Source organism: Hippocampus guttulatus, chromosome 18, assembly GCF_054856545.1.
Source record: "Hippocampus guttulatus isolate MCC_2025c chromosome 18, RoL_Hgut_1.0, whole genome shotgun sequence".
NCBI lineage: Eukaryota > Metazoa > Chordata > Actinopteri > Syngnathiformes > Syngnathidae > Hippocampus > Hippocampus guttulatus.
In genome coordinates this window covers 6,162,154-6,173,304 of record NC_141278.1, presented here as the reverse complement: position 1 = coordinate 6,173,304, position 11,151 = coordinate 6,162,154, and the positions used below count along the sequence as shown (strand labels likewise).

At 43.7% G+C, this 11,151-nt stretch overlaps 1 protein-coding gene and 1 long non-coding RNA gene across 3 annotated transcripts; one reads left to right on the top strand and one right to left on the bottom strand.

Annotated features, from left to right (window-relative positions):
• Positions 1-1,337: 1,337 nt before the first annotated feature.
• On the bottom strand, positions 1,338-10,293 carry tfap2e (transcription factor AP-2 epsilon). 2 transcript variants are annotated; one of them, XM_086136754.1, is made up of 7 exons: positions 10,109-10,293; positions 8,185-8,628; positions 6,172-6,226; positions 5,159-5,390; positions 4,007-4,125; positions 3,454-3,592; positions 1,338-2,201 (listed from the first exon to the last, which is right to left on the bottom strand). In XM_086136754.1, exons 1-7 carry the CDS (start codon positions 10,145-10,147, stop codon positions 1,940-1,942), a joined length of 1,290 nt encoding a protein of 429 aa, XP_085992880.1. In that variant the 5' UTR covers positions 10,148-10,293; the 3' UTR covers positions 1,338-1,939. The 2 variants fall into 2 exon arrangements, with proteins under 2 accessions (XP_085992880.1, XP_085992881.1); XM_086136755.1 differs by lacking the exon at positions 10,109-10,293 and adding an exon at positions 9,452-9,750.
• On the top strand, positions 2,076-4,789 carry LOC147190858 (uncharacterized). The gene is made up of 3 exons (XR_015103729.1): positions 2,076-2,221; positions 3,957-4,135; positions 4,660-4,789. It is a non-coding gene; the product is annotated as an uncharacterized LOC147190858 (long non-coding RNA).
• Positions 10,294-11,151: the final 858 nt, after the last annotated feature.

Below are 11,151 nucleotides of genomic sequence, written 5' to 3'. Positions count from 1 at the left end.
GTTGCTGTAAATGTAAAACCCGGGACAGACTGGTAACCTTACTGAATAGACCTGTGTGTGTGTGTGTGTGTGTGTGTGTGTGTGTGTGTGTGTGTGTGTGTGTGTGTGTGTGTGTGTGTGTGTGCGCGCGCGCGGCTCCATTGCTGTCTCGCCACCTCATTCCACAGACAGGTGATTAATAAACATTAAACAATCCCTCCTCTCTCAAACACACCGGAATCTTCTTGACGGGAAGAGCAGCATATGTTTGCCTGCAGGCACACACACGGAGATGGAGAGCGGCCCTGCTGAGTGTCAGATAAGGGGCGGGGGGTGGTGGGGGGGGGCGTGATGGAGGAGGAGAGCGGAGGTTAGGTTACTGAGAGGAGTAATGAGATGGGTGGAGAGCGAGAGAGATAAGACAGGTATTTGAGAGGATGTGTGCGGCCCCGGGAAAGCTGGAATAGCGTTTGGTGGACCAGGAGAGCTGGTCCATGGGAAGTAAGTCGCGCACAAACAGATGGTTGAATCTGAGTTGCTTGGCTTATTGGACATTGGGGGTCAAACCTCTGCATGGGCTCATCCCGTCATTGTGTTCAAGTCTGCAGATGGAGCGGAGCCCCCTTGAGTCTATTTTAGGCCCCCTTAATTTTACCACAGTCACCATGTTAAGAGATTTTTATCCAAGGTTCGCACAGTTTGATGCCGATAGGAGGACGAAGTTCCACGATCCATCTGTAGTGTTTGCCTTGAATGTTGAACTGCGGGGAATCATGTTAAGAAGTCACAAAAACAGGAGAGCGCGTCCTCTGGAGCCTTTGATGGTCTTGTAAAGAGAGTCGTTTTAAGGTTAGTGGGAACTCGACCGTCAATAGAGGAAGAGGAAGTCACTGCAGGCTTCATCCTGCTGTTGATGAGTACTCTATACGCTTTGAATACTGTAAATCTAATTGCTATACTATGAGGCAAAATATTTTTTGAGGTGTCAAATTATTGTTTTTTAAAATATATCTATAAATGATTAATTGAACCTTCCGGCCAGCTTTTCCCTTGAGCATGGGTCACCAATGTGGTCTCCGCATTCACCAGGTAGCACCCATGGACATGAGTAAGCCGTGGGCCTGTTCTAAAAATACCTTACCAGTGGTGGGACATTGTAATTATCTAGGAGTGATGTCATGTTTGAAAATGTGAACATGTTGATTTCCCCTGTGGTCAAAGGATTGGAGGTCAATGTATGATTGTTGACCTTTACATATGTAAAGTGTTTCGTTGCGTGCAGTTAAAGGGGCATGGGAGGTTTTTTTTAATTTTTTGATATACCTGATCAAAACATTAAAAAATCCATCAAACAGATCCATTCTTATTTTTTTAAATAATATATTACATTTATGTTGTAATACAATGATAACAGTAATAATAATAAACATACACACAAAGTACAAAATGATTTTGCTCTTTGCTTCACTTAGGTACACAACACGCAGAAGCCTCCCCTCGCCTTGAGCTGCATTTTCAACCCTCTGTCCACTGAAGACCAAACATGCACCTGCCATTTCCCGTGAGCACCTTGCTAAGAACTACAAACCGAAGCCGAGAAAATGAAGTCTGTCAGCAAAAGAGCAAGTTGTTGCCTCAGATATGGCTTATGTACGACACGTCCGGCATGAGTCCAAAATGTTGGAAAAATCCGCTTCCACGAACAAGTCATTAAAATAAACAAAAACAAAAAAAAAAACAACCAAGGTTGGTGTGAAATTAAACAATACTGCCATATGTAGGAGTGCATCCTGGTTTGGATGCAACTAGAAGAGGTCCATTTGAAATGAAGTTTATGGACAAACATTATAGTACATTACAGTAGACCTCCTTATGCCTGAGGGTCCAGGCTGGTCTCTCTATTTGTCCCAAAGGTTGCAAAACCGAGAAGTTTTGGCCTCTTTTTTTGCCTCTTCACCGTCTATTTACGATGTTTCATCTCCTTGTCGTGGTGGCCTTTCCCCACGCCGTCTCCTTTGTCCAGCATTTTAATGGCCTCCATCAGGTAACTCTGGAAAGCGGAGAGCGCAGCGCAGATGGCGGGGGTACCGAAGCCGTGGGTGAGCAGGCTGAAGTGGGTGAGGCTCCCCTGGAGGCTAGGCTCCAGGCAGGGGTTAGGTCTGCTGCCCCCGAGCGGAGAGCGATCCTGGGACATGAGGTCTACAAACTCCTTGCAGATCTCCCTTTAAGAAAGAAAAAGAAGGTGAGGGGGTGGTGGGGGGTCTCACGGTTTTATTTAGACATTTTCCGTTGGAAGCATACACCTGTGGGACACAACATCAGGCAAACCTGCACCATCGAATGAGAGCCAGTCATGACCATGTGACTTCATGTGACCATGTGATGTCACATGGTCATGGCAATACAAGTACAAACGTTTAGTAGATGTCTTTTTCACAGATCGATACTGTTGGTCATTCCCCATGTGTGTATTTGTATTTTAACAATTTGACAAAATTTGTATTTTGACAAATTATTCACCATATATTTATTCCTGCTCGGATCATGATGAGTGTGTTGGGCGAGATTGATTATATGTGTCGGTTTTATATCATTAAACCCTGACTGCGGATGGTTTCAAACAATGATTTCTCAGGCCATGTTGAAAGTAATCGTCTTGATTATTGCTCACCACGTATTTGCAATGTTTTGTTATTCGCAATTTTTTTTCAGACACTGTGCTGTTCAATAGTATCGAGACTTATTCAGAGACATAATATGTTTTGTGGTACATCATCCAAGTTTCTCAGTGTAGTATGACCCTGTAGAATGTGCAGTAAAGCCATACTAATCCTCTGATTCATGTTCATCAAAATAATACCCCAGATGTGGCCACCGTGTAGCTCCGCCCCTGCTCGTTTTCTTGCAACACAAAGCAAAAGTCACCCAAAAATATATGTCGATTGGTGCGCTAATTATTTTCCACTGTACTGTTCAAAGAATACCTCTGAAACAGTAGGCCACAGGTGTCAAACACAAGGCCCAGGGGCCAAATCTGGCCCGCCACATCATTTTATGTGGCCTGCGAATCAAATATGTCACCTTTCATGATGCTTGCTGAAATCTCTACCAAACTTTAAAAATTCTCATTTGTAATAAATAAGAGTGATACTGTCAGCATTTTCTTGTGAACAAACCCCTCATTTCAGTAACTTAAACAATAGGGGAATAAACCGTTATTCTTGACTTCTTTATATGGTTTCAGTCATAACGGCCCTCCAAGGGAAACTGCAAAAAAAATCTGGCTTGCGACAAAAAATGAGTTTGACACCCCTACAGTAGGCTACCAATCGAAGAGCTTGTCTTCAATCGAATCCAGAGAGTGCATCTCGTGAGCTGTCCCAGTGAATGTTCTCGCTATACTTGGACTCACATTGCAGGTGTGCCCGTTGTCAAATGTCACCCGTCGACTCAAATATGGAAAGTCCCACTCACTTGGTGGCGAGGAGCATGCTTCGTCGCGTGGGAAGCTGGTCGGGCTCACTCTGCCTGCACAGATACTCGGCGGCGGCTCTGGCGGGGAACTCGGTCTCGCACACGTATCCGAAATCCCTCGCCAGATGGACGGCCTCACCTGCAATAGGAGGAGGATGACGACGATAGAGATAGTGTGAGTCTCGTAGAGGATTTTCAATTTGGTATGTTGAAAAACAGGGCTGTTATTGTGACATCTGTGCGGGTTTCCTATTTAGTAGCCATGAAAATCCCTTCAAAATGCTGCACAATCTGCTGCTTTGTCAAGTTAGGTCAGGGGAAACATTGTGCAACCATTTTCTCACTTGCAGTACTTACACAGTTCACTGGTCTTTTGGCTTCTTTTTTTTTTTTTTTTACGACACCCTGGACTTGTGTGTGTGCGCCTGTGTATGCCACCCTTGCCTGGTTTAATATTCACATCAGCTAATTTGAACATCTTTCTGCATGTCTCTATCTGTTAGGATGTGGGCAGGTCGGTGTTGGACGGTGTGTGTGTGAGTGTGCGTCGCACCCTCCACCAGAGATGTTAGCAGAGTGACGTTGGCTGCCTTGCGTCGCCCGGCGGGCAGGTTGAGGCCAATCTTCTCCAGACGCTCTCGCAGACAGCGGCCACCATTCTTGGACTTCGCCCTGAGGGGAGGTAGAGACAGCGAGCAGTTTTTAGTAGATGGTCCAATCTCTGCGTGTGTGTGTGTGTGTGTGTGTCTCACTGAAATCCTCCTCTGATCCCTGTCAACACTCAAAATGTGTTTTGTGTGTTTTATTTCCTTGCCTTGTTTTCACTCCTTGATATTCACCTTTATGGGTCTGTTGATTTTTACATAAGCACACTTTTTTTTTGGGGGGGGGGCATGACAAAGAGCGACAAATTGTCACCAAGCAGGAGTTCGCCTCTCTCCGTAGAGGAGAAAGAAACTTACTTCCCTTTTGATCCTTTAATGAGCCCCATCCATGAGTTTGCTCTCTCTTGCCCCGAGGCCCGGATTCATTAAAACGTTGCCCGCTCTTGTGATTTAGTCCCATGACCCATTTTGGGTCCGTAAGCTCTGACCTCACAGTTGCTTTGTATAGGCGCTTTTATTCGGAAGACATCACCAGAGAGGTTCGGATTGAACTGAGACCACTGTTGACACGCATTCTCAAATCCTTCTCGGTATTTTGCAGTTGTGCATCAGTTCCATGGCCCACCTCAACTTGGTCACTGAGCGCAAGCCTCTTTTGGGGTCAGTATCATTACAAAGTGCCTTTGGTGTCAGCATTTGAATCACTCCATCATCACTGAGAGTAAAACGCCATGTGGTCATCCACGGCGGTTGGAATAATACACAAGCTTATTTTGACCAATTAAGAAGTCGAAAGCACCGGTGTGTTGAAATGGAGCGATTGAAAGTACAGAATTCGTCAAAAAAGTGAATATTCAAGTAAAATTATCCAGCTAATCTGAAACAACTCATACTGGTATGTGTGTATTTGGTTTTTAAATTTTTTTTATTAATGGCCAATTTATCTTCTTTTTTTTTTACGGCATTCAGAACGTTAGCCGGAGCCAATGCTAGCTAGCATGTTAGCTAGAGCAGAACAGAATGGTAGTATTTTTATCCACCTCTTGTGGAGGTATGAATGGAATTCTGTGCGATATTATTGGTGCTTTTTTTTCTCTTACCTGCGGAGGACTCCGCCCAACAGAGAAGCGTTGAGGCACTCGGGCGGGGAGAGCCGCCGCTGCACCTCTCCGACGGTGACCTTATACTTGGAGGTGGAGCTGAGCAGCGACAGGCGGCCTGGCACCGAGCAGAAAACCTCGGCCGGGTTGGACACGGCGCCCATGCCGAGGCCGTCCTTCCCGAGGGACAAGGCGGACAAGGATGAACCGTTCAGCTTGGATGGGACAGGAACTGGAAGGCCCAAAAAGAAAAGAGGTATTTCCACTGATACCGTGATCGAGCTAGTAATGATATTTTGTTGTTTGTCTTTTTATCCGGATTGCAAAAGTAGAGGTGCAACAATTAATCAATTTTGTTGTGTCTTGCAAACTTATCGAAGTTTGCAATGAACCAGCACAGCGTTCACACAAGCGTTCAAAATCATATTCTTCATAATGTTGAGCCACACTCCTATGCAGACTCAACTAACGTCGACCCCCACCTCCCACACTTGCATCCTGACTCCGCCATCTTTTAATGCTACTTGAGTTTTCTAACTGTGCCCCTGTGTCTTCCGAAAAGGCCACAAAAAAAACTGCCACTCAATATCTGTAATGTTAGCACGACGACACTGCAAATGTCCCCACAACTCCGCTTTTATCGTATCATTTTTTTTCCTTGGCCCACTTCTCTTTTCTGTTCACTTTAATCCCTCTCTCTCTATCTCTCACTCATATGACCATGAACAGTTCATTAAGAATGTGTGCCTTTGGGGTGAAAGTCTGCAGCTGAGTATTAGAGGACTTCTTGACTTCAAATGAAATAGCAAAACAGAATTATTTATAGCGTGTGTGTGTGCGTGCGTGTGTTTGTGTGTGTGTGTCAGCAAGGCAAGACTGGTGTTGGAGCGCCATTACTAAACACAAAAACCCCTTCAGCATGTATAGCACAATTATATAGGTGCGCACTTTGGACACAGGCGCTCGCCCTTTCTCTTCACACACACACACACACACACATACTGGGATCCTACCTTTTTTAATGACAGAGTGGTCCAGGATGCCCAAGGCTGATCCTTCCTCCATTCCCTGTGTCAGACAGACAGTCACTATCATTTATCCACTGGCCTTATAGCTTACACACACACACACACACACAGATCCTGCTTTTCGCTTTAAAAGGCAGGTAATGCACACCCTCAAAATTAAAGATGCTTCAGAGGTTCTATATTGCTTTCCCGTTTGTGTAGCACCCCCCACCCCGGTACCATATACCACCATTTTTCACCTCTGGGGTACTTTATGGTGCTGGTTCTTTAGAAAAGGTGATTTTGTAGCAGCAGGGAAGTCTTTTGATCATAGATTAGGATTCATATCAAAAAATCGATTTGGTTCTCATTCAGTGCTATATCCGAACTTTGGATAATAGTTGGTTCCATGTAGAAGAATGGGTGCTAAGTAATATCTGAAAGTGGTACACGTGTGTGTAAGTGTACATATGTATACACACATTTATATACACACTTTTATAGACACACACAGATATATTGAATTAGTGTGTTAAAGCACATCGCTATAGTAAGTAATTAATTCAAGTTAGTTTAATGCAATTATTTTTGTCCAAAATGTTTGCAAAAAATTCACACGAAGGCTAATAAAATTATCTGTCGACCTAATTAAAGCATTCAGCAACGATAAACGAAAGAGTGTAAAAATCATCTTTCGTGTTCCACACTATTGTATTAGTTTAGCAAAAAAATAATAATAATCATATTGGATTTGCACGGCAGCTCCCAAAGTGCAATTGCGTCGCCATCAAAATATTCGTCGGCGTGGCGCTCGTTTGACTTAATCCAATCCGTTTAATACGTTCGCTCCAATTCATTCAAGCATCGATAAAAGGACACAAGGCGAGCTTCCTTTGTGCTTAATTCACAGTCGGCTTTCAAGGTGCAGGATATCGCCCATTAATCAAATAAAGACGCTTGTCGAACAGGGGCCCCCGTTTAGCAGCGACATGCCCGCCTCGACTGTGTTCTTCTGGCTCGCCTCCGCGACGTCGCTTTTTTCTTCTTCTTCTATAATAATGAGCGTGAACATCAATTGGTCGCGGTGTGTTTGTGCGGCACGCAGGGCAACAAACAGCGTCTGCAGCTGCACCTGCTGCGGGGGAAGCTGACTGCTCACTCAAGCTGACAAACTATTCTTCTGGGCTGGGCAAAAGGGGGGAGAAAATAAAGTGTGAAAAGTGGGAGTTATGATGTCTCATATACGCCACGCGTAAAAAAAAAAAGACGCGGATCCATTGATTTATCACGTGCCTGCTGTATATAAATAACAAAACAATTGAATTCTGTTAATCGTTTCGGGAAATATGGCAGCACACAATGTAAGAAAATGACGAATCTGCCGCTAGAACATAAACAAATATCTGTTTTGTGATGGAAATATGTGTTCGAAAAGTGTTTTTGTCACTATTTTATTTGCGATCTATAACTTTTAAAAAGGTTTTTCTGAAGTGGATTTTTCCCGTGTAAACTTTACAAGGCGATGCCAAAATACGTCTAAAAATAGAAAGTGAACTTTTTTTTTGTAATTTTAACATAAGATTCATTTTTAGTCAACCTTTCAGGTAATCGAGATGCGTTTTGGGGAAATAAAAATAGTATTGCATTAAAATCTTTAGATGTTTATAAATTTCACACCGATTGACTGATTTATTGCCCTAATCGTATCGGCTATTTTTACACCAGTTGTGACACTGGACTGTTTTTTTTTTTTTTTTTGCAATTTACAAATATTGCCTCCACAGTAATATCATTTTTAAAGTGTCGAGTAAAAAAAACATATCGACTTGATCGGGTTTTGATTGTTTAAAATATATTGAGAAGGCAGTATTACAGCACTGCGTTTTTCACTTCATATAAAATCACGTACACTTTTTTAAAAATCGTCAACTTTACGCCTTCGCCGTTTATTTCACAGCACCACCATTCCAAAAATGGAGGGGGCGGGGGTGAAGAAGGCGAAGCCATAAGAGAGATCACCTGAAGCTCATCCAGGCCGTGATGTCCTATGTGCATCCCCAGGGGTCCGTCCCCGAGAGCGGCGGCTCCTTCGCCGAGACCGTGGAGGAGGCGGGGGACAGCCGCGTACTCCCTCCGGGGGTCGAGCCCGAGAGCCCGGTGCGTTTGCGACAAAAGCCCCCCTTCGTCGGAGCGTGACCTCTGGGAGTGCCATGCGGCTTGCTGATGCTGATGGATGGAGTTAATGGAGGGGTAAGGGTCCGACAGGTGGGAGTAGGCCGAGTCCTGGCTCTGGGAGTATGACAGGGACGACTGCGGGTACGGGGGAGGGAAGTACGGTGGCTGGAAGTCGGAGGCCGGAGTGTGGCAGAGGGGGGGAGCCGAGGAGTAGGCGGCCTGGTTGAGGGAGGACAACTGGGAGAGGCGCCCGCTCGGAGAGGAGCTGCTCAGTCCGTCTGCGCGCTCCTGCACAAAAAAAAAAAAAAAGCACACACGTTTGACACTTTGGTTGACGAAAAAAAAAAAGCCAGGCAATGCCATTCACTCAATTGGAAGCTGTGCAAAGAATATAAAATGCACATTAGATTCTACACCAAAATGATGGCTGCAGCTCTCTTTTATGGCCGGACATATAAAACAAATATTTTCATCTGATTTAATGCACGCTGGCAGAATAGCCCCTTGGCATGTGTCACAAAGGTCGCAGCCACCACAAAGCGCTGCAAAAAATATGCGATGCACTATGAACACTTTCTCCAAAATGTTGCATCTTTACATTCACATTTGGCGTTGTAGTTAAAATTATGCAAATATTCTCGAAGTCGTCCGTCAAAAAGTTGTTGAATCCATTTAGCCTACATTTAGGTTCACACATATCCTGACACAATTGGATTTTTTTTGGGGGGGGGGGGCTGGGTCAGCCGAATCAATGTGGCTCCATTATTTGACACAGAAATGCTCTGCACCACTTTATTTCAAGTGGAATTTCAAATGTGCCGAACAGTTTCCGCTCCACATTCTATCATTGTCAATGCTAAACAATCCACTTTTCATGTCATTCGTTTTCCAAATTAGTGCGCAAGGACTGCAAAATGCAAGTGTAAAGTCACTTATAATAGAAAACTGGTTAAAGATTTTTGACTCAAGTCAGTCACTATAAATATGCAAATAATAAAACAAGCAAGTTGGGTATTAACTGTCACGAGACACATTCGTTCTGATATCACGCGCAAATAGATTACAAAGCGGTCCAAAAAAAAAAAAGATGCGTCAAAAGCGCCACACTCACCATAGCCGAATAAGTGTGGATCAACATCTGGACCCACTCTGAACACCCCCAATGTTAAAAAAAAAAAAAGAGAGAAAACAACCAAAATAATCAACAGGATGCTGAACCTTCCAAGGGATCAGGAAAATTCTCCACCATGTAATCCAGGTTCGTTGCACGGGTCCATTAATGAACCCGATGTGTTATTTACACTTTCTTCAAGGCTCGGTGTCTTTAAAACACACACACACACACACGCTCACAAACACACGCGCACACATGCACACACGCACACACATATAGACGGAGGCGTGGATGCTCTCCATGAAGGCACTACTTATAGGTTTGGTGCAGCTGCAAGAATAAGGGGAGGGGTCGACGGGGTCCACTTCTCTTAAAGAGATATATTCAGTCAATTAGTACAATCACTTCAAAAAAAAAAAAAGAACTTTAACGCGCCGTTTAACGCTTCAAATTTAAATGAGAAATTGCATCTTTTTTTTCTACGAATTCCACCGACCTTTTATTTTGACACATAGACATTTTACATGATTCGTGGCGCGTTTTCTTTCTGCATTTCTGATCAATTTAACCTCTCACTTTCAAATCCGTGCATTCAACGCCCCCAGACTTTTACCCACAGCCCAACAAAACTAAATAAACGGAATAGCGATATACCTGCATGCCATCAGTCTTGTTCCGAGCCTTCCACAGCATGCTTTCGCCAGAGCAGCCCGTCAGAAACAATTCAGCTGAAGGGTTTAAATGAATTTAAAATAAAGAAATAAATTAATAAATAAACGTGGGGTGCATTTGGGGGGTGGGGGGAGAAGAAGTGATGTTGGATGGAGAGGTGAGAGAGAAGAAGTGAGTTAGTGTGTCACGCCATGCAGGAGTTTGTATGAGCGAGGAGTCGAGAGGACAGAAGAGGGAGTAGGAGGGCACGTTTCAAAAGAATAGAGGGCGGGAGGTGTGAATAGTAAAAGGGGGGTAGATCGATCGAAACTTTTTAAAAAAAAACGTGTCATTTATTTATTTTGAGAGCAGGGGTTCTCGTAAGTGTTGTACAGTTCCCCCTAGTATACACTGGCCCCCTCTTGTGGTACGCCGGAGAATCACTGCCTGAACAGAGTTCAGTTATACGTCACTTGCAGCTTTGCTGTTTGTTTTTTTGTTTTGTTTTGTTTAAACATGTATTCAAATACAGTTAATATTTCAATTGTATGTGCAATACATTTCAATTGAATCGTGATTTACGTGATTTACGTATACGTTATTTTCAGCGACTTGGGTGTTCAAAAAAAAAGTGGAGAACCACTGTGAGTATGCTCTGGTTTAGACCATTTTTAAACAGTAAATGCAAAAGTATGTTTTTTTTTTAATGTCATAAATTTCAGTGGGAATTATCGGACAATATGAGGGCCGCTTTCCATGATCTATTGAGATCCAATACTAACGCTGTATCAGATGTTGTACCTTTATACATATATGATTGCTCCGTTTTGAATTTTAACAATCCGTCTGGTATATTCCTGATTGCAGTTGTGTGCTTGGCTAAGTTGCTGTGTCACAGTGAGCGCTATTTCTAAAAGTTTTGCCCCTTTCTCGTGTCTTAATACACCACAAAAAAAAAAAAGCCATTTCAGACGTCTTCAAATTAAATCAATCCGAGAACAGAGAAAGGACACGCTGAAGAAAAGTCACATCAGTGTCATAGCACC

Excerpts from the sequence above, each read along its gene's own strand:
- tfap2e (XM_086136754.1), bottom strand. The coding sequence starts at position 10,147 with ATGCTGTGGAAGGCTCGGAACAAGACTGATGGCATGCAG. Across the intron at positions 6,227-8,184 it reads ACGGCCTGGATGAGCTTCAG|GGAATGGAGGAAGGATCAGC; the intron begins GTGATCTCTCTT and ends TGTCTGACACAG. Across the intron at positions 3,593-4,006 it reads GCTAACATCTCTGGTGGAGG|GTGAGGCCGTCCATCTGGCG; the intron begins GTGCGACGCACA and ends CTCCTATTGCAG.